At 39.9% G+C, this 26,116-nt stretch overlaps 1 protein-coding gene across 1 annotated transcript; it reads left to right on the top strand.

Annotated features, from left to right (window-relative positions):
* The first annotated feature begins 440 nt into the window (after window positions 1-440).
* pgbd5 (piggyBac transposable element derived 5) lies at window positions 441-23,766 on the top strand. Its single transcript, XM_084561378.1, has 7 exons — window positions 441-1,082; window positions 7,174-7,604; window positions 12,237-12,371; window positions 16,010-16,190; window positions 17,984-18,181; window positions 19,334-19,439; window positions 20,068-23,766. Exons 1-7 carry the CDS (start codon window positions 713-715, stop codon window positions 20,261-20,263), a joined length of 1,617 nt encoding a protein of 538 aa, XP_084417504.1. The 5' UTR covers window positions 441-712; the 3' UTR covers window positions 20,264-23,766.
* Window positions 23,767-26,116: the final 2,350 nt, after the last annotated feature.

The raw sequence follows: 26,116 nt of genomic DNA, 5'->3' as shown, positions 1-26,116 counted from the left end.
TATTTTTAATATCTATTTGTTTTTCTTAAGTATATATTTAGAATCAGAAACATCTCCAGAGACACAATGAATTTGATTCCGTTTATTCCATGTATTTGTGCAATTTGCAGAACGTATACAGTAGGCCTAAATATAGCACTGTACATTTGCAATAAAAAAAAAAAGCTCATTCCAACTAAATTGTAGTACAAAAAATACTCTGTCATTAATCATCATAATCCTTGACATTTCTTTATTTCAGCTCCATCAGCCGCTCCTCTCTCTCAGTTTGGGTTTGATAATTCAATCTTATTGGATGACTGTGCAGGACTACGCTGTCAGGTGATGCAGAGGCAGCCACTACTCTCTCTATTTCTCCCTGTGGAGAAATCGCTAGTCTCTCAACCCGGATGCAGTGCCATAACTATTGATAATTTTGACCAGTGCGCAGCGCTGTGGGCTGAGAAGGGGGGCGGAAATATTATAGTAGGCTACCCTTGAAGCGGACTCTCTCTCGCCGGATCCACACGCTTTTCAGCGCCGGTCTCCGCATCAGAGCCGGGCGGGCAGGTGGACCATAATTCATACCCTAAGATAGGGGAGGGGTGTTGTCGCCACGTTAAAAGGCGCACACATCCCTGCTCTTGCGAGATCGTGACCACTTGCACGCCGTGGCGAAAGGGTGAGAAAGAGGGAGGAAGAGAGGGGGAGACGAGCATCACTATAGAGAGAGATGGCGGAGTGCGGGCGGAAGGCGCTGTCTCTCCTGGAAGCGGCCCGCTCCCGGTACGAGAGCCTGCAGATATCCGACGACGTGTTCGGCGAGTCCGGGGATGACAGCAGCGACAATCCTTTCTACAGCACCTCCGGAGACTCGGACTCGGACAACTACATAGCCGAGGTGGGCGAGGACGACCAGCAGCAGCACCACCACCATCACCACCAAAAACGGGGCGATAATGAGAGTGGGCACAGCGGGGGAGCAGGAGGTGGCACCAGCGCAGCCGGTCCCCCGGGCTCTCTGTCCCGTAGTCAGGCAGAGGAGGAGGGCTGGACGGAGACTCTGCAGGATGTCACGGTGCCGCCGTACAAAGAGACATATGGTGAGACGCGATGCACGACAATATGAATAAGGTCATTTGTGCAGTGGGGAAGAATGGCCCCTGGCTGTGAAGTGATTGCATAGACACAGACAGAAACAGTGCAGTCCACGTTTTTCAGGTCAGGTCCCTTTCTGTGGCTCCTGATCTGGTGATCAGAAGGCTATTTGCTTTTACAAAGCTTCCTTCAGCTGTGTGCATCTTCCTTCGTGTTGTGAGTGTCAGATGCATTGCACTGCGTCGTTAATTGCTGTATTACCTTAATGGGAAACGCTTAGCCTTTGATACTTCACCCCTTGGTGCTGTGGTTACACATGCTGCCTTGTGTTGAGAGCAGTGCAGGGAGACATGCTGTTTGGTTTAGAGAAACAGCATGCTGTCTCTCCAGGCTGTGCACATGTGTACACACATATTATATACATCGGCTAGTGTGCAGAGTGAATGCACAAGGTTGTCTGCAGGTTAATAAATAGGACTCATACCTGTGTAAACATGAGTCACAAGTTCAGTGTATAAATTTTGTGTGTGCAAACAGGAATCGTGACACTCGAACAGCACCACGTCCCCACACTGCTCTATCTTTGTTCTTCTCCTGCACCATGCTGTCACTACGTCTGTCTCCTTAGAACAGTTTTTTTTTTTTTTTAATCAACGTCCAGTATAGATCAGGGAGTTGGGTCTGGGTTTGCAGTGCAGCGGTTTCCATCAGGCCTCCTTTAGATTTGCTTTCCTCTCCTGCCTTTTCTGCTTCCTCTGAAGCGAAGGTGATTGGTGGGAATGCCACCCTGTATCCGCCGTGACATGTTTCGGTATTGCAGCTTTGGAACTGAACCAGCATATGGTGGTAGCAGATATGGACGGAGCCCCAGTCTGCTTACACACAACCTAGGAACACATTTACAAATGAATAAAAGCACAAGCACAATTTTCTACTGCCAGGAAGCCACTGCAGAGTAACTCAAGTGTGCTGCAGGTTTGCAAAGATTTATTTTGCCAGCTGTTCTAATACCAATAGCAAAATGTACTACTTGATAATTATAAGACACACATGAGTGTCTATTAATTAGTAAAATGTTTCATGTTTTTTTTTACTATTGTGTCTGCTGTTGTATGCTGGAGTTGTATTGTTCAAATTTACTGGCATGAGCCTCTCTAAAAACAAGATTACTAAAAAGGACCCTCACAAAAAACAACAGCTCTTTTTATTTCTAGGTTAGCTGTTTTTTTTCTCTAGCCCCATTCATCCAGTTAATTTGGGTAATCCTACTTTTTAAAATTCAGGCCCCAGATATGGGGTGGAGTGTGTTCTAATACCCATTATAATCTAAACCAAATTGCGCTGACTTGGGGAGACCAGGAGAGGTTACAGGATGTTCTGTACTCCCACATCCTGGACAGTCCTGCTGTGTTTGGCTGCTGCGCCTCTGTTGACTTAGCTAGGGTGGTAGCAGGTGTGTCCATCTGCTTTGTGTAGTCTGGCGTGATTTGCTAAACCGCAGTTGGCGTCTGTTTGCACGAGCACAGCCGTCGAGAGTGTGGCGGCCCTGTCGTCCTGTATCGGGGTTGAGATGATCAAGAGCTTCCGGGATGAGAGCGTAATCACACTTCAGACCTCGAGTAGCCAAGACCGCACTCCGATTAAATTGACCCGACTCCATCCTAAGCATCAGCATATAAACATGAATGTGTCTCCACAGCTTTTAATGGCACGGAAAGCTACTTTAAGCCACTAAGTTGCCCAATGCTGGACTGACAGTGATATTTTTTACCATGTATCACTGTCTATCATCTGTCTGGCTGTCTTTTGGTCTCTTGCCTGTCTCCCTGCCCGTTTCTCTGTCTGTCACAGTCCTGACACATTGTGGATGTGACAGCTCCACTCTTTGGACACTGTGCATAAATCATCAGCCACTGCCAGAGATCATCAAGTCACACAAACTCTCAAAGAAGACACCTGGTTTTATGTTTGTTTACAGAAGCAGATCCTCATAGCTTTTGAAACTGGTGCAGATTTTTAACGCTGTGATGTTTTCTTTTTACTTGCACAAAAATTACGTTTAAAATGGTTTTTCACAGGTGCTGTGTAATCTTCATCACAGCGGGGGATAGGTTTCCCTGCAATGCTTGAACCGACCCAGGATTATGAGCATGCATCTACATCTTAGATTATATAACCTCCTCATCATCATAGTGTGTGAAGGGATTTGAAGAGATATTTATTCATTCACTTTGCTGAGCATGTCTGATAGATTACTGCTTCTCTCCATATGTCAGTTTATCTGACAAGTCTGTTTTGTCTGCATGTTGCCTCTTACCAATGCTGGACTATTCAGAAATAACACATTTAAACTCACACAAAAAATGAAATTATATCATCATTTAAGCATGCATACATTGTATTTTAGAAAGAGGTACTCTAGCTTATATTTACTGAGTGTTTGACAAGCCAAGGTGCACGTCTGACACTTTTTAAAATACACATTTGTCCAAAAATGTACTCAAAAAAAGAAGACATTCAACCCAACGTGAGACCTAGACACGTGAAGACAAAAATACGGCACAAAAATGCATGACATGGGGAAAAAATACTCGAGAACGATGACTAAACATACCATATAGAATAAAATACCTTGGGAGTTGGTATAAGTAAACAATGAAATCGGGCAATGTTTTTCAGGCTTTTGAGACATTATCTGCCAATAATGTGACAATTAGTTCCCTCACTCATTATGTTATAAACTGTAAGCCTTCGAGATGTCTTATGGAAAAAAATAGTCATAATACTTTAAAATGACAAAAATACTTATAATGTAATTTAAAAGAACACATCGAATTTTATTTTGTGGTTTGTCCATCATTTTAAATATGGCACACTGCTGTCAAAATATCATCTCAGAAAACCCTTTTAGTCAAGATGGCCGGGAATTGCACTCATGTCCTCTCCCCTTTAATTTCCACTAAAAACTAAGTTTAAGCATGTTTAGTCTACATTGAGGGTTTATCGACTGCAAATACACAGTAATCTCTCTCTCGTAAATCCACGGCTATGAAAGCTCCACCAGGCAGATGTTTGTCCCCACAATAGTAATACTACAATTGCTGATAATCACGAGGGATTATATTTCTGCCTGTATGTGCAGTGTGGGTCGACTTTTGTAATGAGTAATGCGGGAAATGAATATTTTCAAGGTTCCCTTTTAGAGAAACACAAGCTAATATTAGATGGGATTGTGTAAATGCTTAATCCAGTTTTGCCAGTGATTCAGCTTGGACTGGGGATGAGCTGGCATGACTGTATGAAGAAAAATCAATGGAGGGAGGGTGTATCCATTATCCACAAAAATAGTGTCCTTCCTTAGATTGTGTTTTTGGCTTCTTTCTGAGAGGAGCCTAGGCGAATCAGTCTGAATGTCTGATGTTTTTTTATCGAGGAGTGGCCTGGAAGTAAGCCTGTTTTTTATATTCAGCCTTCAAGTTTAAGGTGATGCAAATGAAGGAATTTTGAGCTGTGCTCCAGTTGCTTCTGCTGTCTTGTCTGCAAGAATCAACTGTGTGGGCTTGTTTGTACTCCACTCTGTCTTTTTTCCACTTGTCCTCCTCCCCACTTGAACAGTGGACCATTAAGGGTAATGTCACGGACATGTTATCGTTATCTGAACATTAAGAGACAGAAGCAGAAGTCCTTCATTATTTTGGTTTGCAGCTATAGCCGCTCAGGAGGATGACTAGATAAAAGAGAGAGTGAAAACCTTGTTCTGCGCTGTTCAGAGATAATGAGATCGTGCTGTTTAATTGAGCCTGAAGTTGTTCTGCTCAACGTCCAAATTCCCTCTCACGGATCCAACAACCTCAGAGAAAATCTCTAATTTACTGAGCAAATACAAGCCAATCATTGCACTGTGTATTGACTGTGTGAATTCAATGCAACAGCTAAAAGCACACAAATAGAGAGCCTTTAAATGGGAGGTAAATGTCACCTTCCCCTCATCGAGTGAGGGAAAAATGCTATTAAGAGAAGCCAGAAAAGTTTTACCTTTGCTGCTTGATCAGTGCATCTCAACTTCCGTCATCAGTGTCGCCCCCCAAACATAACTCCAGTATCCTGTAAACATTTTCAACTAGATTACTTTTAATTTACTTTTCTTCACAACTATGTAATTTTTAATCCATCCTCTGCTGTCCTCTGTTTAAGCTAATTGTTTGAACATCTCATCCATTAATTTAAATTAACAATCAAAATGATTGCCCATTACTTTAATCTCACAAATTTAATCCATTATTTTAAGATAACTATATTACTGTTTGTCTATTAAGATAACTGAACTGTTCGTAACATTAAGCTAACTATGTTACTGTTCTTCCATTAATTTTAGATAAGTCCTACATCGTTTACTTTGAGCAAACTATTTAACTATTATCCATTATTTTAGAATATTTTATCCGTTACTATCTGAAATGTTCATTACCATAAGCTAACTATGATTATCCATTAGTTTATGATAGTATTTTAACTTTTTACCCATTACTTTAAGCTAACAATTTAACTGCTCCGCCATTACTTTGAACTTTTCCTTTATTTTATGCTAACCTTGTTAACTGTTTGTCAATAAAACTAATAGTTTCATTACTTTAAGCTAACTTTAAGCTTATATCCATTGTGCTAACTATTTGAAGTGGCTTAAGCTAACTGTGTTCATCCATTATGTTTAGATTGGTATTTTAACTCTTCATCTAATATGTTAAGCTGACATTAAACTGTTCTGTCAATATTCGGTCACAAGCAGCAACGTCCGAGTCTGAGCAATGTAGCCCATGTGGAAGTGCAAAGAACTGCAGTTCATCGAGTGACCGTTTGAGGCTGGCTCCAAAAGGGAGCAAACTATGTTACTGTTTATTCATTTCTTTTAAATTAGTATGTTGACTCAATTACTTTATGCTAACTAATTTGTCAATTTGTCGATTAAGCTACCTGTTTGAACTGTTCATAAGTCTATACTATCTACAGTATGTTGCTTTTTATCCATCATCTTTAGCTAACTGTTTTACCTGAACTGTTTATCCCCACTTAAGCATCATTTTGAATCATTTATTCATTATCTTTAGCAAACACGTAGCTTGCTTGCTAATGCACCACAAGTTCAACACATGTTCAGATTTTACACATGGCTCAATATGACAATTTTTCATGGTGTACCTGGTTGAGAATCACTTGAAGAATAGAAAGTATAAGATGCCTGTCTACACTCAAATCAACAGTATTTGGTCATAAAGGGTAAAGTGCTCTTGTAAATAAAGCATCTCTCATCAGCTGATGTATTATTGAAAGACTTCAGATGCCTTTCGCTCATGGATCGTGACTCCACTACATTGGAACATGATTTTGACTCATGCCTGCCATTATAGTAAAGCAATAAGACACGGAAACCTTCTGCAAGTGTAGGAATGCCAAACTGTGACAAGCATCACAGTGTGTCGGCTGTCATGTCGGCTAAACTTCCTAATGCTGCCCTGGGCTTCTGACATTCACACTAAAAGCTGGTTTGGCTTATTCATTAAAAAATACAAGCAATTATTGTTTGTGAATGTAGTACATTCTTAATACAAGTTAATACAATTTAAAATCTTAATTTATGGATGTAGCCCTGCGATAGACTGGTGACCTGTCCAGGGTGTACCCCACCTCTCGCCCGATGACAGCCGGGATACGCTCCAGCCCCCCCGCGACCCTTCATAGGACAAGCGGTTACAGAAGATGAATGAATGAATGAATTTATGGACTCTGTTACTGTTTTGCCTTTTCTTTTGAAATGACAGTTCAGTTTATGTAAGCAAGAAACACTTTGTATGCATCCCACGCTCATTTGAAACTAACAGCTCGACAAAGTCAAATTTTATAGTGTCCTGTGTGAGTATTAAAATAGAAACCTTTTGTTCAGCAAAGTCAATCAATTTGAAGGCCCCTGCAGCAGTGTTTAAAAACTGGGAGTAAGTGACAGTTGTGTCTGTGAATTAACACATATGGGATTCTCTGTCTGTCAGTCAGTCCAATTTCCTGTCATAATATGTCACTCTTTTTTCACTTTTCCTGATCCAGGCCCTGCTCAGAAGATGCCAGAGACCGCCACAGCCTTGGACTTCTTCCAGCTCTTCGTCCCGGACAACTGCATCCAAAACATGGTCACACAGACTAACATGTACGCCAAGAAGTTTCAGGAGCGCTTCGGCTCAGACGAAGGCTGGCGTCCTGTCACAGCCCAGGAGATGAAGGCGTTCCTGGGCTTTGTCACCTCCACCAGTGTGCACCGCTGTGAGTCAGTGCTCAGCATCTGGAGCTCAGGCTTCTTCAGCAACAGGAGCATTGCCTTGAAGATGAGCCAGGCACGCTTTGAGAAGATCCTCAAATACTTCCACATTGTGGCTTTCCGGCCGTCGCAAGGAAGCAACCAGGGCCTTTACAAGATCCAGCCCTTCCTGGATTCGCTGCAGCAGTCGTTCAGCTGCACCTTCAGACCATCTCAGACACAGGTGTGTACAGTATACCAGGATTCCTATGGTTTTCTATGAGCCTACATTGCTATGAAAATTACAATGTATGAACATTCCCACACATTTTAACAGCACACTTGGCATCAAGCACACATTTTTATTAACTGCATATTCCTAGAACTGTGGGTATTTAGAGATGGCAAACACCAGGCAATCTGCTCAGAAACATTTTTAGGTTTGAATCAAATTTTTCCACATGGTTGGCAGTGTTGTTACTTTTTCACTTAAGGGCACATTTAAATAAATGCACTTTTAATACATCAGATTAGGAAGTTCCCAGTTACTCTCTAAAAGCAAAATATAAAGGATTTTGAAATAGGTCAAACCAACTAAATAGCTCCTGAAAGGAACCACAGTTATAAAGAAAAACGTCTACACAGCATGTATCTGGGAAAGCTCTCATATTTTAACAGACTTTCCCTCCAGAAGGCATCAACCTGTTTTCTGTTGCACTGTACGCATTAGATCCACATTTATGCAACTGGGGCAGTGGAGCGCCATTCTTGCTTCTCTATTTTGGGTGGGCTGGACTTTTTTCAACTCCTACTTTACTTCCTTCTCCAGATAAACAACAGAACTGCAGATTTGAAGGGCACAAACAACTGACCTGCTTCAACTCAAACCAGTCCTTCTGTGGCATTGTTAAACAAAATGTGTTAGCCTAACACAGCCTTGTTTACCCAACAGAAAATCAAGCACAGAAGCAAAAATCAAGGAGATTAAAACATGCAATTTGCTCTTGATTGTCCCCATTGTCTCAAGTTCAACCTTGAATGAAGATGTTTGCCATAAATCATCTATATATAAAATCTGTTTAATTCTTTTTCATTTAAGCCGAGTGTTCTTCCATATAAATTAACAAATTATGCTTCATATTCAGACTCCTGTTAAGAGGAGAGCACTGGGGGTGGCTAATCATATTCCAGTGGCATGTGTTGTCACCCCTGAAGCCAGTGTCAGGCTTTTAAAAAATTAATGAAGTACTGTGAAGCAGCTGATTCATTTGCTTTTGGTCTTTCTGCAGTGTGAGTGCTACAACATCATCGCGTTTAATGAAAGATGTTGTGAGTGCTGTGGTTCATTTGGGAATACACTCGCACATATCTGATTCAGTTATGTAATTTTACTGTCGAAATAAATATGAATACAGCCGAGTATATTTGATTACCGCGTAATTGCTGGTTGGGTGATATACAGACTTAAATGTGAAAACGACAAAGGGCAGGCTGTCAGACGGTATGTGTGTGTGCCGTCAGGAGTGGCGGGGTATATGTGTATCTAGGCCAGTTTGTTTTATCTGTTCGTTTTCTGTGCCAGGGGCCGACTGTGGGCCCAGATAGGGAGAGTGGCACAGACTGAAACTGTTGCAGACAATGGAAAAAGTAATCTAGTGACTGACTTTCTGAGAAGCAGGGATAGAAATTGATGTACTTGTTAGAGTCTGAGCAGGAAACTAATTAGGATTTTAATCATCAGTTGCTCCGTTGTTTCCTTACTATATTGATCATTTAATCCCTTGAGCCATAAAATACCACAGTAGCAAAAATGTCCTTTGTGCAAGTTAGAAAAGTTGAAGAACAACAAAACTGTCAATATTTAGAGTGAAATTAGAAGAATTAAAGACTAAACACATCAACTTTTAACGTTTTGGCTTAAAAAGGTCAATTTCTATTTTCAGAATAGTTGTTGATTCATATCTGTCCAGCATGTATTCAAAATTAAGTTAAAATTCAGGATATTCCTCTATTTGTTATAGTCTCTTTGACCTCAAATTACCTGTCCTCTAGCCTTATTCAGCATGTCTGTGTTCTGTATGTCATTATGTAACTATGAGCGCTCACTCAAAAAAAAATGTCAGTGCTGATGATTAGCATGTTAACTAATATTAGCAGGAATGTTTCACATATTCTGTGTCAGACTGGCAATTTGGCCGGCGCTAAGATGATCTGTTGATTCGGCTTTGTATTGATTTGCAAGTGTAAAACCTTTAAGAGCATTTGTCGCAGTCCTCACAGAACAGCCACTGCAAGACAGGGAGGGGATGAATGGATTTTCTTGTTTTCTCTCTCCAGCGCAGGAATAATAAGCCCATGCGAATGATTTACATCAAGCGTTCCTGTACAAACGTAACCACCTTGTTTTCAGCGGTTGTAAGCCAGGAAAAACAGGCTGCAGAGGCTGGTCCTGTGTTAATGTGCTGCAGCTGCCAGATGAGATATTTTCTTAAAATAATTGCCATTGTGGTTTCGGTGATGTCATCCATCCAAAGGCTAGATAGCCTCATTAATTATTGGCTTGTATCATCCATAACTCCTTATTTGACTGGGAAATGACTTGTTGCTAGAGCAAGACAGAGCTGTTGGTTTCCACTCACGCCAGCTTTAGTCAAATCATGTCGGTCTGGAAAGAGGATGCAGGAAAGAAGGGAGAGCTGAGGGAAATTTGAAATACAAATATTTGTTGTGTGTTCACACCTTTGTGTGTATTTGGATGTGTGAATGCTTGCTTATTACAGTTTTTCTCGATTGCTAAGACAAAGTAGCTCGAAAGCAGCTCTCCTTTTCTCTAAATTGTGAACATAAAACCCAGTTTTCAAGCTACATTCACAAAAACCTCAGACTCTTCTTGCAAAACCAAACTTTCACCTCAAAACAGTTTAATCTGTGCCCAAAACTGAACTATGTTGTCAAATCGTTCCCCGAGTCAATCAAAATTAAAAACACTACTGAGCAGTCACTAAACACTGCATAGAAAATAGAAAACACAATGCTCAGGGCATGAAGCCGTAGAAATAAATGTTTATTGTTCACTGTAGGCTAAATGCATGTTGGAAAACAAAAAACCTGTGCATTAGCACTTGTACATAGTAAAAAACAAAAAAAAAGTACAATGAACAGAAATCTTGTGCATTTACATGTAGCACTTGTACAGTACAAAAACAAACAGAAATCTTGTGCATTTACATGTAGCACTTGTACAGTACAAAAACAAACAGAAATCTTGTGCATTTAGCACTTTTATACAGTAAGCCTACATAAAAATAAAGTACAAAAATATACAAATGAGATTTCTATCCATTGTAGTGCCTCACAAACCAGTGCTCTCTGAACTGGCTTATATATGTTCCCTCACATCATTAGCCACAGGTGTGATCAGTTTTGAGTTGTTGTGTTCAACCGGTGACACCAGTGTTTTAATTGTGTTTGACTTTTGCCACCTGTGCTCACCATTATGCAACACAGGTGCATCACAATGAAAATGTGTTGGCAAGTTGTGTCTAAACAGGTGAAAAGTGCTTATGGTTTTGCCAAAGGAGTGACTGATTCAATCAGTGGGTTCAGGCAACTGAGCATTTGGTTCAGACAATAGGGTTTAGTGTTTTAGCAATTGAGAAAAACTGTAAGTGCTTTCGTTAATCCCCTATGGGAAAATGCATTCTCCATATCTGATCTGACACATTTAGAGACAGTGATTTTCTCTATACCAGAGGAGCAGTTCACCCTCATTTAAAATGTTTATATATAATGGACATGACATCGTTTGAAAAAAGGTTGGACTGTGAAATTGGGCAAGCAGTATATTGTCCTTAAAGGATGAATAATAGCTTTATATGCAATTTTTAATGCCTGTTTTAGTGCAGTTTTGTTAATTCTTTTAGTTGTACGGCTTTATTTAATTATGTACTGTTTATATTTTCATTTGTGTTAAAATGACAATGATATCACAATTATTTCAGGAATTACTCCGGGAACAGGAATCCAAAATGCAAAGATATTCAGTTTATTATCAGGGGAAGTAAAGGAAAGCATTTTCTGACATTTGGGAAGTTGAGATAAGTGCCTTTTAGTGCCCTTTTAGACTTAATTTATACACAGTTAAATGACAAATACTTCCAGCTTTACTTTATTTCCTCACTGTGAGATTAAAAAGGGGTTCTTTTATCTTATCTTTAAGGCGGTTAACCATAAAATTGTAATCTATGTGTCTCATGTTTACATTTTTATCAACGGCACAGCCACTGTTTTTTGTGATCATTAGTTACAAAGACTATTTTTGCCCCTCTGAATATACAGTCTGAAGACACAAACACCTCTTTTTCTCTGTTCTTTCCCAATCGGGCAAAGTCATAGTCATTTGTTGTCTATTTTTGGGCGTAGTTTTTGTCTCTTTTGGCCTGAAATTGTAAGTCATAGTCCAGAACTGAACATGAAAGTAATGTCTTTACTTTGATTGTTCAGTTCTTCAATGGCGGTAAGAAGGACATATTGTCCAGGTGGTAACACAGAAAGGCAGAAGTAAAAGACAAAACAACCACTGGAACAGTAGAAAAATCTGAACCTGACAAGGGAGGAGGCGTTTTCAGGGTTTTGCAGAGAGAGCTGCACTGTGTTCCTGCTGAGAACTGTTTTTTCTCTCGTAGTATCAAAAACATACTTGTGAGAATCTTCCATTGGCTGCTTTTTCTCTCTAACCGCTAGCTGTAACGTTACATCATCCACAGTCTCACTTTTATTCCCCAGTAACACCTTTTGTGTACTTGTGACATAATTATATGAAAATCTACTAAAAGCAAACCAGTGTGTTACAGCAACTTTGCCCATGTGCTTCCAGGTTCTTCACGAGCCCTTAATAGATGAGGACCCCGTGTTTATCACCACCTGCACAGAAAGAGAGTTGAGGAAGAGGAAGAAGAGGAAGTTCAGCCTCTGGGTTCGACAGTGCACGTCAACCGGATTCATCTGCCAGGTACACAACACACACACAACGGAGGCCGAGCAACAGATGAGGAAACGTCTGTCAGCAACAATCACAGTCACAAATTTTTCGGGTCTGATTTGAATTCAAAAAGAAGAAGAAATGATAGAGAAAAAGACGGTGTCTCCTTTGATTTGTCATGTTTTCTGTCATGTCTTCCGTTTTTGGGTTTTCATAGTCATGTCTTCCGTTTTTGGGTTTTCATAGTCATGTCTTCCGTTCTTGGGTTCACAGTCATGGTTTAGTTTCTTCTGGTTCTGTTTATTGTATTTTGTTAAGTTCTTGGTTTTTTCATAGTCATGGTTAGTGTTTAGTTTTTCTGTTCTGTTTCCTGTTTTATTTTGTTAAGTTCTGGATTTCCTGTTCGTGTTACTCCATGTCTTTTTTCCTTTTGATTAGCTCATTGGTTTCACCTTGTCTTGTTGATTTGCTTCACCTGTGTCTCGTCACCCCTCTGTTCCTCGTGTGTATATATAGCCCTGCCTTCCCCTTTGTTCCTTGTCTTGTCATGCTGTTTGTTTGCCAGGTTTCATGTCACAGTTTTTCATGTCTTTCCTTGCCACAGATTTTCATGCCAGGTCATAGTGTTGACAGTGTTTTTGATTTTTGTTTTTGGAAATCCTGCGACCTCCGTAGCGCTTTTGGTTTGTTAGCCTTGTCTTTTTGTTAATTAAAATCCCTTTTTTCGCCTACTCCTGCTCTGAGTCCTGCATTTGGGTCCAAAACTCCATTCCCCGCCACCCGTCTTGACATGATTCTATTTTAATTTGCTGCTTTCAAACTTCATGGTAGAAATCGAATATTTGACATCAAATATGGAAGACTGGAGTGCTCAGTCTACCTGGAGTGAAGCCGAAAAAGCTTTCATGAAAACATCAAAGACTTTGAAACACACCAAATTTCAGATCTCACCCTCACGATATTGCATCATTTTGTATTCAACCTATTCTTTTGTTGCACAGTAAAATATGAAAATCCAATCTTTATCTTTAAAGCTTTAGCTGAAGAAAATTTTTATTTTTTGGTTTTAAAAATGTATCAAACTTATCTTGACTTGAGAAAAAGTATTAGTCGTCAGATATTCTTTAGTTGTTGCTTTACAGTGGATTAGCTACTGGCTCAGGATTATAACAGAGTTGTCACTTCTCAAGCAAGCACAGCTGCTCCTCTGACTAACAACCTTACCCTTGCTGCAACCTTCAACTCCTACGCTGGTTGGTTACGTAACATCGCTGTTTAACTGAGGCCCAGCTCGGCAGAATCACTGACAGACCTATCTAACTCTGTCCATTACAGGGGTCACTACACTGGATAAAAAAAAACAGGAAGCACATCTCCCAAACCCTGTCATACACTTGTATAAGCAACACATAATGGCCCGCAGCGTTGTAACTGCAGACTGCAGGCGACTTTTGTTTTTATCACGGTATGAATCTTGTGCAGGGTTTATCTTCAGCCACCCACACCGCACACCATGCAGGCTCACATCAGCACATGCACAAATACTTGTGTCCTTGACAGAGCATAATCTATTTATCTTTAGTAGTAGATAGTCATGGTTTTATTCGCTTGGATTTGAAGGAATCTGTCACTCTCATCTCAGAATGGAATCAAATATTATGTTACAAATTCAGCATTCACGCATCTCTCCGGAAACAGTGGCATAGTTAATCAAACATACTGACAGACAAATCTAAATCTTATTCTAATCACAGCCAACGAGAACTGGAAACTCTCCCTCTCTCTCTCTAAATAAATAAATAAAGTGTACTGTAAATAAATAAATTCCACATTTCTTAGCAGCCAACATCCAAACATTAAACAGCCTATGACATCCTCCGTCTTTAGACACTTTGGATAAGGACAAACATCCTCTAAAAAACTTTCAACACAAAAAAAAATACTGTAGAAGAAATTGTGTTTCTGGCACGACTTCACCTGCTACCAAGGTGCATGAAGAAGGAAAAGAAATTGAAGAAAACCTCTGGAACTCTTCAGTCACTCCCCCCGATGTCATATAGATAACATCTGAGGAGATTACAGGTGTTGACAAACCGATATAAAAACCTTGAAAGAAGCCAGCATTTTGCTCTCTTTATGTTTCAGAGTGACCTGCACAATCACACACTCAACCAGACTTTTGTAGTAATTGAGTATGTAGTACAGGAATAATAATGCAACACTCTAAATAAATGGATTTTTATTGCACAGAGCCTATAAATAGATCGATGTCACGCACCAGACTATGTACACTGCAGGAGAAGTGTTTCCTTCTTTATCCTGGGTGGAGGCCAGAATAGCATTTTAGCAAATTAGTGGAGATTGGAGCCCAATCAGAAAGTTAATTCAGATTTCTTTTTCCTCACGTTAAGTATATGTAAAATAAAATGATCAATCAAACATTCATATTGTTTCATGTAATCCTGGCTCTTCTGTGTAAAACACCGTGTAAAGTGCAAGGGGCGTCACGGAGTCTGTCATTTAAAGCCATGTTCCATTATCCCATCCATTTAACAAATGAGCATTAGCATTCACGGTGACTGCAGCCATTTAGCCATCACTCAATCTTTACCAGTCCTCTGTACAATGACGTGTGTCTCCATTGAGATCTCCTCTGTCCAAATGAATTGTGTCGAGGGAGCGAGAGAAAAAAAAAAACCGTAAGAAATAAAATGAGTTAATGGAGTGAATCAATGAGATTCCATTAGCCCGTGTACCACACAAGCATACACAAACAACCACACACATACGGATGCATGGATCTGACCACTTAGTCTAATAGTGTAACGTAGATGCTGGCTAATCAGGCTAATGCCATTCAGCTCGAGAACAGCAGCGGAAAGTGCAAAGGGGACACAGGACTGTTTGTGGGTGAACATTTTTGTTTGTGCATAATTGATAATGGCTTTCTTTGGAAGCCAAGCACTGCTTCATGTTTCCATTGAGACTTGCATCGTGCACCACACAGCTCAGCCCGCCTTGATGCAGAGCATCATGTCTCAGCAACTGCTGCCCAGATTGTCTGGAAGTTTGCTGTGAATATTCATGGTCCCAGTTTTAAGACCCAGATATTTCAGGAAATTTTGACCCTAGAAAATGCCTCAAAACGTATTGGTCAGGTTACTGTACATATTCCGTTTCTTCAGATGAAGAATTCACAACCCACAAGAGAACTTGTGGGTTGTGAATAACATCACTAACATGAGCCCACAATGTAATCTCTTTCGCTGCGCTAAGAAAAGTGATTAGTATGAAATTCAACAAAGGTCCCTGTTGGGTGTCAAACCAGGGCTTTGCAGTGGTCAGTGTCTTAAAGATAGGCTGAGATACTCTAATCTTGCACAGGAAATTGTTGAAAATCACAAAGACTTGTACAGAACAGGCAAGCTTCGAAATAAAAAGGCTATTACATGAACTCTTCTCAAACAGCACCTCAAATTAAGAACGGAACACAGCCCCAGTGGTAAACATGCCAGATTAAAAAGCACCACATTATTTATTTAAAACAGATATTGAAATGAACTGAAATGAACATTTCAAGACAAGCTATAATAACGTCTGCTACTTCTGTGTACCTTCTCTATATTCTTTTTATCTACGTGTCCTGTGTTAATCCGCCCACTCTGCAGATCTCGGTCCATCTGAAGGAGGGACAGGGCACAGACGGCCTGGCCACCTTGAAGAATAAACCCCAGCTCCACAGCCTTGTGGCCAAGCAGCTCTGCCAGAACATCTCCGGCAAGAACACCATAATCTTCACTGGGCCGTCCATCACAAGCCTCGGCCTCTTCTCAGAATTCAGTAAACAAGGTACACAAACAAGTCAGATTGTCTATCTCTCTGTCATTCGGTCTAAAAATACATTTTCTTCTGCTGTTTCCCTCTTGTTTGGTTCTCTCCCCCTCCCTCATTTTGGTGCACAAATTGTTATCTCACCGCCTTCTTTATGCATTTATTATTTGCATCATTATCATAATTAGGTGTTATTTCCTAATATTCCATCTTCCTGAAAGAAACAAGGAGGAATTTTCATGTAAAGGAGGGAAATTATATAATTATCTCCCTTTTTCCTCCATCTCAATACAACCGACTCTTTCACAAAGTTATTAAGATGTTTTTCTGATTTTCAACTTTGCTCCGAACAAGCCTGGGACATGGGAATAAGCCATTTATTGTTTTTGACTTGTTCACTAACTCATAGGATTCAGCATTTAGCCTCGTCCCAGTTAAAAAGCAAAACAAAATGGACACGATTGGTCCAAGTTATTTGTTTCATTGTTACATGTATGTCATATTTTATCTGAAGGTGAAAAGATGTTTAGGAAAATGTTTCGGGGGAAATTGTGATTTTTTTTTTATGCTAATAATAATACCTTTCGAATCTTTGAGTTTCATACTCATTACACCAAAGACATCTTTTGTTATCGTAGGATAATCTTACTTTTTCAGGGTGAGTCAAGTTTGATTTTTCTTTCATAATAACAGCAGGACAAAGCCAAGAACTCATAAAAGGATCAAACTGAGCCATTCTGTGAAGGCGGCATGCAATCACCACATCGGGCTCCTTAAGAGATCTCTTCAACTTGTAAAAAAAAAGATTACCCATTTTATGCAGCATTTTTTGCTAAACAATAACAGAAGGGCAATTTAAAACTCAGCCGAGGAGAGCTGCAGAACGCCAAGCAGAAAATAACAGGATACAATCAATATTTCATCATTCTAATTAGGTAACGCTACCGCGAGACGTTCAGCCAAAAAGTTCTGAGCTTGTGAAGGCGTTGTCTGACATTCTTCTTTTTAAATTTATCTTGCTGGTTTAATTAGCTGAGTTAATTACCCTGTATTATTCTGCAGCCACTCACACACATACGGTACGTGCTACACAGATAGAAATCATCCTCCAAATTTCAAACATTAACAAATCGGCAGCAGTCAGCCACATGATTGTTAAGCATCTGCTCAGCTGTGTAAGAATTAAAACAGAAAGCGGCGGATAAACAGAGAAAGAAACGCTATGATGGATATGTTGGTGATAAACAGCTCATTCTGTTTTTGTCCAAACCTAAAACAGAATGTACAAAACACATGATAATTTTCTCAGTTAATAGATTAGTATTGTGGTGAATAATTGTTTTGTCCAACAGAAAATAATAAATCAAAAAATATTTAAAGGTACAGTGATGAACATTTTTCTCCCCCTTCTGGCCGTGAAAATATTATTTTACACAAACACTGTTGATCCTTGATTACTGGTTTATATCTACCGTCTCCAATCCTTGCGTCTTTTATATTTATCTTAACCACAGTATTTCATCTCTATTTCATTCTCCATCTTCTTGGTTGCTCTATCCTCCCTTGTTTCTTTCTCCATGGTTACTCCCCTCATCAGCTCTGGCAAACATTGCTAGTTGATGTAAAACACATTGCTACCACCACGCTAGCGTAGGGATGTTGCCACAGACTTTAAATTTCAAACTCTCACTAGCAAATAGGTACCTGTACGGTATATTTATCTGTGTTTATTCTAGTAGACGTTCTCTCTTCCAGACGTCTTTGTACAGATTCTAACATATCGTTCTGTTTGTCTCCGACTCCTTCTTCAGATATTTTTTGCTGTGGTTTGCTGAGCACCAGGAAGAGCGACTGTACAGGCTTACCACAAAGCATGCTGGTCTGCGGCTCCACGCCAGCACAGCGCGGCCAGTCACGAGTGATGATGAAAGGCAGCATGTCACTGATCAGCTGGTATAACAAGGGACACTTCAGGTTCCTCACCAACGCTTATTCCCCGACAAAACAAGGTGATCAGAAGATAACTTCCTAAAATTGTCTCTGCACAACTAATATGACTAATATTAATGGTCTTTCATCCCATTTAAATGTAGTAGAAAGCATTTTAGTACATATTTATATATGCATCGCTCCACTAAATGCATTTATTTAATCTAACTGCAGCAAAGCACAAATGCTCAGCCTTTAAAAAAGAGCGCCACTAATTAGTATTTCAGTGAAAGTACTGTAATTTTTGGACGCCTCGCTGCCAGCAGGAGAAACTGACACATCATTAAGCGCCGAAGTCAGGGAGAATCAATGAGAGCTTCTAATCCATGATAATCCATATCCTGTAGGTGTCAGGATCATGATATTCCCCTCCTGTTACACCGTAATCCACTCTCCATTAAACAGTTGTGTTGGGTTTTAAACCTGCTTGCAGGCTGCATGAGGAGCGTGGAAGTGAGGCTCCAGATCAGTTAAACAGTTTTTTATCCAGTATTGATTTTCTTTGCCCTCTGCGTGTGTGTATGCGGGTTGGTGTGTAAATGTTTTTCGCTGGGATTAAATCCAATCCTATAAATATACACCTCTTTTATTTTTATTACCTAGCATTTAAAGACTCCTTATCTAAATGAGTGATTGCTGTGTGGGTGATGTAATTCAGTTAGTAGTATAAATGTTTGTGTGATGATAAACGGTGAATCTGAACTCCTGTTCATTTGTCCATGGGTTTTAATTTAGTTCTTCTTTCTTATCAATTTATTTTGTAATCCTTCTCCAAACTCACACAATACTTCTAAGACTTCTAAGTCTAAAAATCATCCGCTGAAGATTTGTCTTGGTCAACTCTCTAACTGTCGTATTTCGGATATTAATTGTGTCGTGTAACATTTCCTAATAAGCTGAGATGTTTTTGTAGGTTGTTGTTAATGTTCTGTGTGTTTTCTGCTGTGAGATGTCCAGTTGACTGCGACGAAAAAGGCCCATTAAACAAATTAGCCCCAAAGCAACCAAATGTCTACAAGAGCTAGTAAAAGCAAACTAAACATGTAAACAGCAATGGAGCAAACATAAGGACAGTCCTCCTCAGTTTGAAATGAGACAGGAAATGGGTGCCCACGGATCTCGTTCTGTCTCTCGCGCTCAGTTTGTGCCGTGTGTCTGTGTTTTTACTTCAGGTATGATCATCAAGAGGAAGAGTGGGGAGATCCCGTGTCCTTTGGCTGTCGAGGCCTTTGCGGCGCACCTGAGCTACATCTGCAAATATGACGACAAGTACAGCAAGTACGTGCAACATTTTGTCAAGATGATACCATTACCATGTAATCTTAGCTAAATCCCTCCTACTGCAGACAAAACTGAAAAGTATTCAACTAGAAGACACTTTTGAGATAAGAATACGCTAATCCTAAATTAAAAATGCTATTTTTAAATAATGACAATTTTAATTTATTAAGTACATTCAGCTGGCTGGTGTAAACACTGATGTATGAATCGACACTCAAGTACAAAAATGTGCAATACTCTTCCCTTTTGGATCAATCTTTACCATCCATACTACAGGTGAAGTGATAGATGATTGTCAGCTAAACTATGATAATCATGTTAATACTCTATCAACCAATCAACAAAAGAAAATTTTTCTGGTTACAGCCTCTTCATTCATAACATTTTCAGACAGCAACTGTAGAAAATTGTGCTTTTCTACCATTTTCTAGCATTTCCTACCCCAAATAATTACCTGTCATAGTTAATTATAATGTTTAAAGTGAAGCTGTGTGCTGTGATTCTGTTTTTGACACCTGTGAAGCCAAAATGTGGCATGTGATTTATTGCGTTAACATTATTCATCCAACATATAGAAAGCACGTTAATAGAAAGCTCGGAGTAAGCCGATATTTGTGTCACACAGGTACTTTATCTTCCACAAGCCCAACAAGACCTGGCAGCAGGTGTTCTGGTTGAGCATCAGCATCGCCATCAACAACGCGTACATCCTCTACAAGATGTCTGACGCCTACACAGTCAAACGCTACAGCCGAGCGCAGTTTGGAGAGAGACTGGTCAGAGAGCTGCTGGATCTGGACGACTGCTCCCCCACGCAGTGAGGAGGAAAAGGCGGAGGGCGACGAGGACAGAAGGAACAGAAACACACAATCCCCACGCATACACTTAAACTCGGTTGTACAGACTCCATGGTCTGTGTCTGTGTAATAATACTGAAGCAGTGCCAAGCCTATGTCTCTCTTCCTATTGCTGTTTTTGTGGCTCTGTAAATATTCATTAACACACAACTGCGCACTACACAATACAGAATCTTGAGCCATGAGACAGTTCACATTCCTCAACTGCAACTACTAACCACAGAGCTTTACTAAGGATTTGTCAGCAGGAGTAGCTCACAAGCAGAGATGAAGACAGGAACAAGGAAGATTTCGCTCCTAAATGATGTCAGCTCCAAGGCTTAACTGTACGAAAAAGGTGAAATTATTATTAAAAGCCTGAATGAATCTCCCGTGCTAATTGGTCAGGCTGACAGGCTACATGTAGCTCAATATTCACACTCTGCAAAGACACCTGTGACCCTGTAACAAAAGCTTAGTAAACCAGGACTATGGTGTGTTCACACGCTGCATGCATTATGAATCTGGATTGTGATGTTCTATTGTTCAGTGTGAAAATGATTTCTGCTCCGGGTGAGCTTTGTGTGTGTATGTGTTTAGTAAGTGGAACTGCCATTCGTGTGCGCGACGTTGAGCCCGAGGATGTAAATGTATGGCTATTGTGATGAGATGTGTCGTGTTGCTGCATACTATACTCACTAGAGGGGGACTGTCAGTTGGGATAAAGCCACACCCAGCAGTGTGTCAACAAGTACAGAGCCTAAAACAGCTACAAGAACCCAGAAAAGACCCTGAAAATGTATTTCCTCTTGTTGTTTTTACTCTAATAAGTAAATATTCATGACTAAAAAAAGCAACAATCCAATATACAGTAAGTGGCAATCTGGAATAAGAGAAGGAAACAGTGACCCCTGTGGAAGACAGTGGCAGGTGTGTTTTTGAGACTAACTTTTCAAACATCCAACAGTGATGTCACCGTTACCTGTATATAAATATAGATGAACCCTCAGATTACTAAAGAACCATTTTGAAGGTCAGTGTAGGTTGGCATCTTTGCCCCGTCTCCGCCTAACTCCTGACTAATTCAAAAATGGGCAAAGAGGTGGAGTGTGGGTAGAGCTGCAGCAAGAAGATGAATGGCACCCGTCTGTCGCTCAAAGCAGCCACTCCATAGAGTTGTGATGAATGGGGAAATTGGCTCTAGAGACAAAAACCTTTTTGTACCAGGCAGTAAACATGTTTTTTTCTGCTCTAAACCATTTTAACTTGGAGGCCTATTGGCACTGATTATCTTTTGGAGCCAGCGTCAAGTGGCCACTTGTAGAACTGTCACTGAGGTTTTTGACTTGCTTGTGACAGACATACTGTAAATTCAAGCACTTTCTTAATAGTGACTCAACAGATATTTATTGAAATCAAAATCTCAAAGATAGCTACTTTAAAGTTGTCTAAAAGAGTTTACTAATGGCCAGTGGAGAAAATAGGCCTTTGGGACGCCAGCTTTTATACCAACAACACTTCTGTTGGCAGAAAATCTCCCCATAGTCATCTGTTTCACTACAGTACTGAACAAGTTCAAAATCTCCTTGATTAAATGTTCAGTAAGCCAGTGTTGCTAGGCGACGAGCACGATCTTGGCCGGTGGGCAGGGGTTTGGATGATATTGCTTGGCAAGAATTGGGTCCAGGAAGTAAAAACGGAATTGCTGGTGGCATATAAGACGTTGTAAGAAATCTTAATGTAGATAAAAGGCTTTGGGAGCTGCTGAAGCACAGTCGTGAAATAACTTGTTATAACGGGATATAAATAACTAAAAAAAAAACATGGTACCTTTGTTTCCAGAAGTGATTCTTTAACTGGGTATTTATTACACCTGTGGATATACTGTCTTTAGAAAAATCACCTTTTCTCTTGGAAATGGAAGCGTGGCTTTATTTTGGACGGTTAATGTGAGTGTTGACTTTCTTCCAGCTGCACATTTCTTGCCAAGTAACAGATTTAGACCTGCTTCATGTCCAGCCAGGGGAGGTGTGAGAGGAGAAACATTCATCTCATACGAGTGCTACCCTAATCCTCTGACAGTCTGTCTCAGTAGACCGCACTGCTGTGTGTCGCTTTAGGAAGGACTGTCCACTTTGCTTTGCTTAACATGTTTTGCAGTCAATATGTTATTGTCACGCTGGAATCAGGTTTTAAGTGAAAGGTTTTTGGTGTGTGCATGGTTCATTGTGTGAATACGTATTATACAGTAATGTGTCGACGGTTGACAGGTATTGAGTGGCTCGCCGGCAGGACTCTTGCACTTTTCCCCCATCACAGTCGTGCACTTTGAGGAGAGCTATAGAGTTAGCCACATGTTTATTAGAGAATCCTTCAAGAAAAGATAATACAATCTGCTCTCATAGATAATCTCTGTAAATATTAGAAGGTAAATGAAAAGGACTATATAAAAAACACACCAATGAAATAAGAAAACCATAATATAACCAAAAAACAGAAAAGATTTCCACTGTAGATCTAGAGTAGAAGATACAGTATGTCTCTGTATATTTTGTTTACAAATTATTGTGAGTGTATGTCCATAATCAGTCTGAGACTCAAGATTGTGATTTTTTTAACTTTTTCACTAATCCAAAGCATCGTCGTTGTTACTCTTGTGAGTGTGTGTGTGTGTGTGTGAATCACTGAACGTTGTTTCCATGTCTTGTCACTGTTCACCTCGAAGTCACACTGTCAATCTTAGTAGACACCTCTGTCATGTCACGTATTTGTCAAGTCATGATTTGAATATAATATTTCGTATGGACAAATTGCACATTTGTCATGTCACTTGACTGCATCATATAAAATGAAATACACCTGCTGTTAAAGTGCGTTCCTCCGATTAGCCTGCACCCCAGGAAAGTAAAAATCTCTAGTGAAATGTTAAGTCTGTCTCCATCCACCTCCATCCATAAAATTATCCTCAAATTACTCCATGAAACAAACTGCAGTGCAACATTCCTGTTATATTTTCTGCGTTTTCTATTAATTCGGAGCCCATTTAATTATTTGATATTGCCGTGCCCTATTTTTACAGATAACTGCTGGTACCAGCTGTTTATCTTGATGTGCCCCAACTCCTAATAATCATAAGATCGGTAGATAGAAAGATTTCTTTTTTTACAGTTATCAGTGAATTCAGCTAAAATTTCCATGGAAACTTGGTGGCACAATTTGAGGATGAACTTATGTAATATGTTTCAGAATAGCAGTGATTTGCTGCCCTCTCTGATTGAAGCATCCAAGTCTTTTGCTCCTCTGATGCTTGTTGCGGCACCTGTAAACACACCCACCAGAGACATCACAGTGTACTGATACACCCTGGAGTACACTTTATGCCTCTGCAGCTAAGTGAAAACTAAACCCACTAGAGATCAGGACACTCTGAATAAACCACGCTCTCAAAACAGCTGTTAAAAATGCACCATGCAATTCTTTTTAAAGGTGTGTTTCTTATTTCCGTAAACTACTTTCTGTGGCGTTGTAATAAAAATCGTTTTGCTTTTAAAATCTCCCTGAATAAAGAAAAGGAAGAGTGTCCTTTACCAAAAATTTAACATTAGCATAAAACAATCATTCAGAGAGAACTCTGTCATACGGTATAAATGTCAAAAGGTTTTAATGCATGTGTGCCTGCGAGGCATGTTGCGGTCTGGGGCGCGGATGAAATCATCACCGAGACGAGCGGAAATAGAAGAGACAGGTTGATGCAGAGTGAAAACACCAGGATCATAAATCACACATTGGTGTGACACATATACAGAACTGTCAAAGGGTATAAATGTCCCCCTTACAATGTATCACACATGTATAAAAGGGCACCTCTGTGACGGCAGTATTTGTGCACCTCTACAAGATTTTCTGCAGGCCTTATATCGCTCAGATCTCAAATGAGGAGGAATTATGCAGCAGAGACTGCATGGCCACGGTTACTTGGCAACAAATTATATGTGAGCGTGAAAGGCAAAAGACGGGCAGTTTTGGCTTTTTTTAAGTTTTTCTGAAATAATGTTATCAGCCCAGTTGCAGAGGGGAAGCCGAGCAGCTTCCTGTGGTTTCCTTTTCACTGTCTTATCAGAGGACGTCCCTGTGATGCTTTTGTTCACGGTGGAAAGTTGCACTGTAGCCCCATGTAGATCAGAAGCATGGCATTGTTTTTAAATTCTCAGGTTGATCTCTGGGGTGATTTTAGAAATCTCCTCCAGTCTGCCCACTCTCTATTGATCAGCCATGAATCAGATGTTTCTAATGTGCCTTTTCTGCTCATTTATTCCTGTCGCTGCAGTGGTTCGGTGTTGATGTCCTGGAATAAAGTTGATGTGAATGACTGGAACATATAGGTTTAAAAAAAATAGCAAGTCCTGCATGATGCTAATAATAGAAATTAGAGAAATACATGGTACAGTGAAATACACTTCCACGGTAGAGATTTACATCCAGAAAATGTTTTATGCAGGTGAAGAAAAACTTCACAATATTCATTCTTTGAAACATTTCAAATAGATCTGAATGGATGTATTTGTATATTACTGTAACTTAACCTGTTCATAAAAAGTAACAACTTTCATTTTGGGTTTTGGGTAAACTACTGTGTAGGAATCTTGTTTAGATGTTGAATGAAAGGAGATTTGGATGGTCTAACCGTTAAACTAATTATAACCATAGATATGAAGTTCAGATGTCTGCCAGAAGTGACGTGCCACTTTAATGGTCTCATCAAAAACCGTGTGGATGTTTTTATCTACTTTTATAATTAGCAGAGGTGTCTAAAGAAAATTAATTTATGTCAATTTGATTAAATTAGACTGTCGGCTGTTTTGTTGTAACGAAATGCAGTTGTGTATAAGATGATGTCCGCGTGTGTTGTATGCTGTATGTGTCAGTGTGCCATCTGAGACCTCTGTCATTATGGGTGGAGACAGTTGTCAGAAAGATATTTATGAATAACCACAATGGTGATAACTTATTAAAATGGCTGACCTCAGGGCTTCATAACTAACAATACTGTATATTCACTTATTTAAATAGCATACACACAGTTAATCAACTTATATAACCTTAACAGGTGCTATCAAACCACTGTACACTGAACTGTATTTATTGTCGTGAACACCAGACTCATATATTGCACCACCTAAATAATACTATTCCCAGGCTTTGTTACTTCTTCTGACTTCGTGATGGTGGCTGCAGCAGCTGCAGCACTGAGGGTGTTGTCTAGCTTCTCAGAAAGGCCAGATGGACGTGTGTACGTGCATGTGATGTTAAAGTTGGGTGGAATAGTACGTGTAAAATAACCGGACCAAATATTTCTAGGACGATGAAGAGTTGTACAAGGTTGTAGTGTAAACGTGTCTTCATTAAAACTCGCCCCTTTCCTGGGTGCACCATTGAAGAGTTGGAGAAGGTTATTATTCTGTGACAATGATCGAAAATCCCAAGGAAATCTGGGTGAAAATCTGCACCTGTGGTACCTGTGATGATGTGAGAGTATTTGCAAGGCCTTTGTGAGAAGAAGGAGAAGTTTCTTTAGCAAAGTTTGGAGCTATAATACTGCATATTGGGGTATGAAAATGGGACTGAAATTAATATAAAATAAAAAATCCCTTTGGATTCTTCCCTAAAATTAGACAAATGAACCCTAGATATCCAAATAATACAGTTTTATACATAATAAATGTCACAAGAGAATGTTGAAACAAGATATTGATGCAAAGACTCCCCTGCCTAAGGCATGAAATGAAATACTCTCCCTCTTCTCTGACCCCACACATCCCCTGATACAGTAAGTCTGCT

Source organism: Chelon labrosus (genome assembly GCF_963514085.1).
Source record: "Chelon labrosus genome assembly, chromosome: 15".
NCBI lineage: Eukaryota > Metazoa > Chordata > Actinopteri > Mugiliformes > Mugilidae > Chelon > Chelon labrosus.
Note: the sequence above shows the minus strand (reverse complement) of the source record. Positions and strands in the feature narration are given on the sequence as shown.